This window comes from Emiliania huxleyi, assembly GCF_000372725.1.
Source record: "Emiliania huxleyi CCMP1516 unplaced genomic scaffold EMIHUscaffold_9822, whole genome shotgun sequence".
NCBI classification, from domain to species: Eukaryota; Haptophyta; order Isochrysidales; family Noelaerhabdaceae; genus Emiliania; species Emiliania huxleyi.
This window is the reverse complement of record NW_005194741.1, coordinates 1-1,150: the sequence shown is the minus strand read 5'-3', so window position 1 is coordinate 1,150 and position 1,150 is coordinate 1. Positions and strand designations below refer to the sequence as shown.

Sequence of the window (1,150 nt, the reverse complement as noted above, 5' to 3'; positions counted from 1 at the left end):
AATCAAAAAGTATCATCCGTGGGGGCGAGATTTTTACTTGTGTAGCTCGATTTTGACCCAGAACAAACACAGAACGGCCCCAAATCGGCCCGGAACCGACCCGTGGGCCCGTCTGCCGCACCCAGCTCCGCCGGGAGGGCGCGCGCCGTTCCCCGCGGGTCGGGCGGGCCACGCAGACACAGCGGGAGAGCTTCCCGTGCCCTGTGAGTGCCGTCACACCGCCTCAAATAGGTCCCAAAGTGGGGTTTGCTTCAAGTGATATGCGCATATGGCATATGGAAAATGGCTCTATGATGAGAGCTCGAGGGCTCGAGCTACAAGAGGGAAGATAGGCTAGAGCGGGAAGCTTCGTCCTTCGACCGCGGGAGTCCTTTTTTTGAGTCCTGAGAGGATGGTTGAAAATTTTTGCTGAAAAGACCCCCAGGCCACACCAGCTCCGTTTCACAGCAACAACTCGCATCGGCTCGCCGACTCAGACTCGCAAGCGCGGTGATGCGAAACACGTGCTTCGCGCCTCGCGGCCTCCGAGCCGGCCCCTCCTCTCCTGTAGGCACGCAGCAGGCGAGCGCGGCAGAGCAATATGGCGGTCTTCTACGTCGTGCGGCCCCCCGGCCCCGCCGAGAGTCAGTGTAGCGTCATGTCCGTGGGCGTCCTTGGGCCTTCAAGCCGAAGCAACAGGTGTTTCGCTCGCGGGTTTGGCTGGCGCCGCTGGCTTGGACAGGTCGTGCACGCCAAAGACCGAGTTGAGCTGCTGCGTGACGCGGATGAAGGTGGTTCGCCGCGGCATCTCCTTGATGGTGGCGGCCCCTAGGGCGGGAGGGCGGGGGGACGGGGGGGGGGGGGGGGGGGTTCCGCCTCCGGAAGCTGGGCGGTGCCCTGGGGACCGGCGGGGGCCCCTCCCCCAAGTACCTGCCCCCGGAACGGAAGCCCCCCAAAAGGGCGAGGAAGAAAACGTCCACCGGCCCCCGGGAAGGGACCTCCACCGTCTTGCCCTCCCTCGAAGGGGAATTGGGGAACCCCCCGGAGGGGTTTCCCCTCCCCCCCCAACTGGAAATGCCCAAAAAATGCTTGGAATGGTTGGCCCCCCCCTCGACCAGGGGGGCGGGGGAATCTTCCGTGCCCCCGAAAATTCCCCCCATTATGAAAAAAT

At 63.7% G+C, this 1,150-nt stretch overlaps 1 protein-coding gene across 1 annotated transcript; it reads right to left on the bottom strand.

The window, feature by feature from the left end:
- Positions 1 to 472: 472 nt before the first annotated feature.
- Positions 473 to 787, bottom strand: EMIHUDRAFT_259796 (hypothetical protein; the record flags this gene model as incomplete). The annotated part of the gene is made up of 2 exons (XM_005756204.1): positions 473 to 544; positions 677 to 787. 2 exons carry the CDS (start codon positions 785 to 787, stop codon positions 473 to 475), a joined length of 183 nt encoding a protein of 60 aa, XP_005756261.1.
- Between the last annotated feature and the right edge of the window lie 363 nt (positions 788 to 1,150).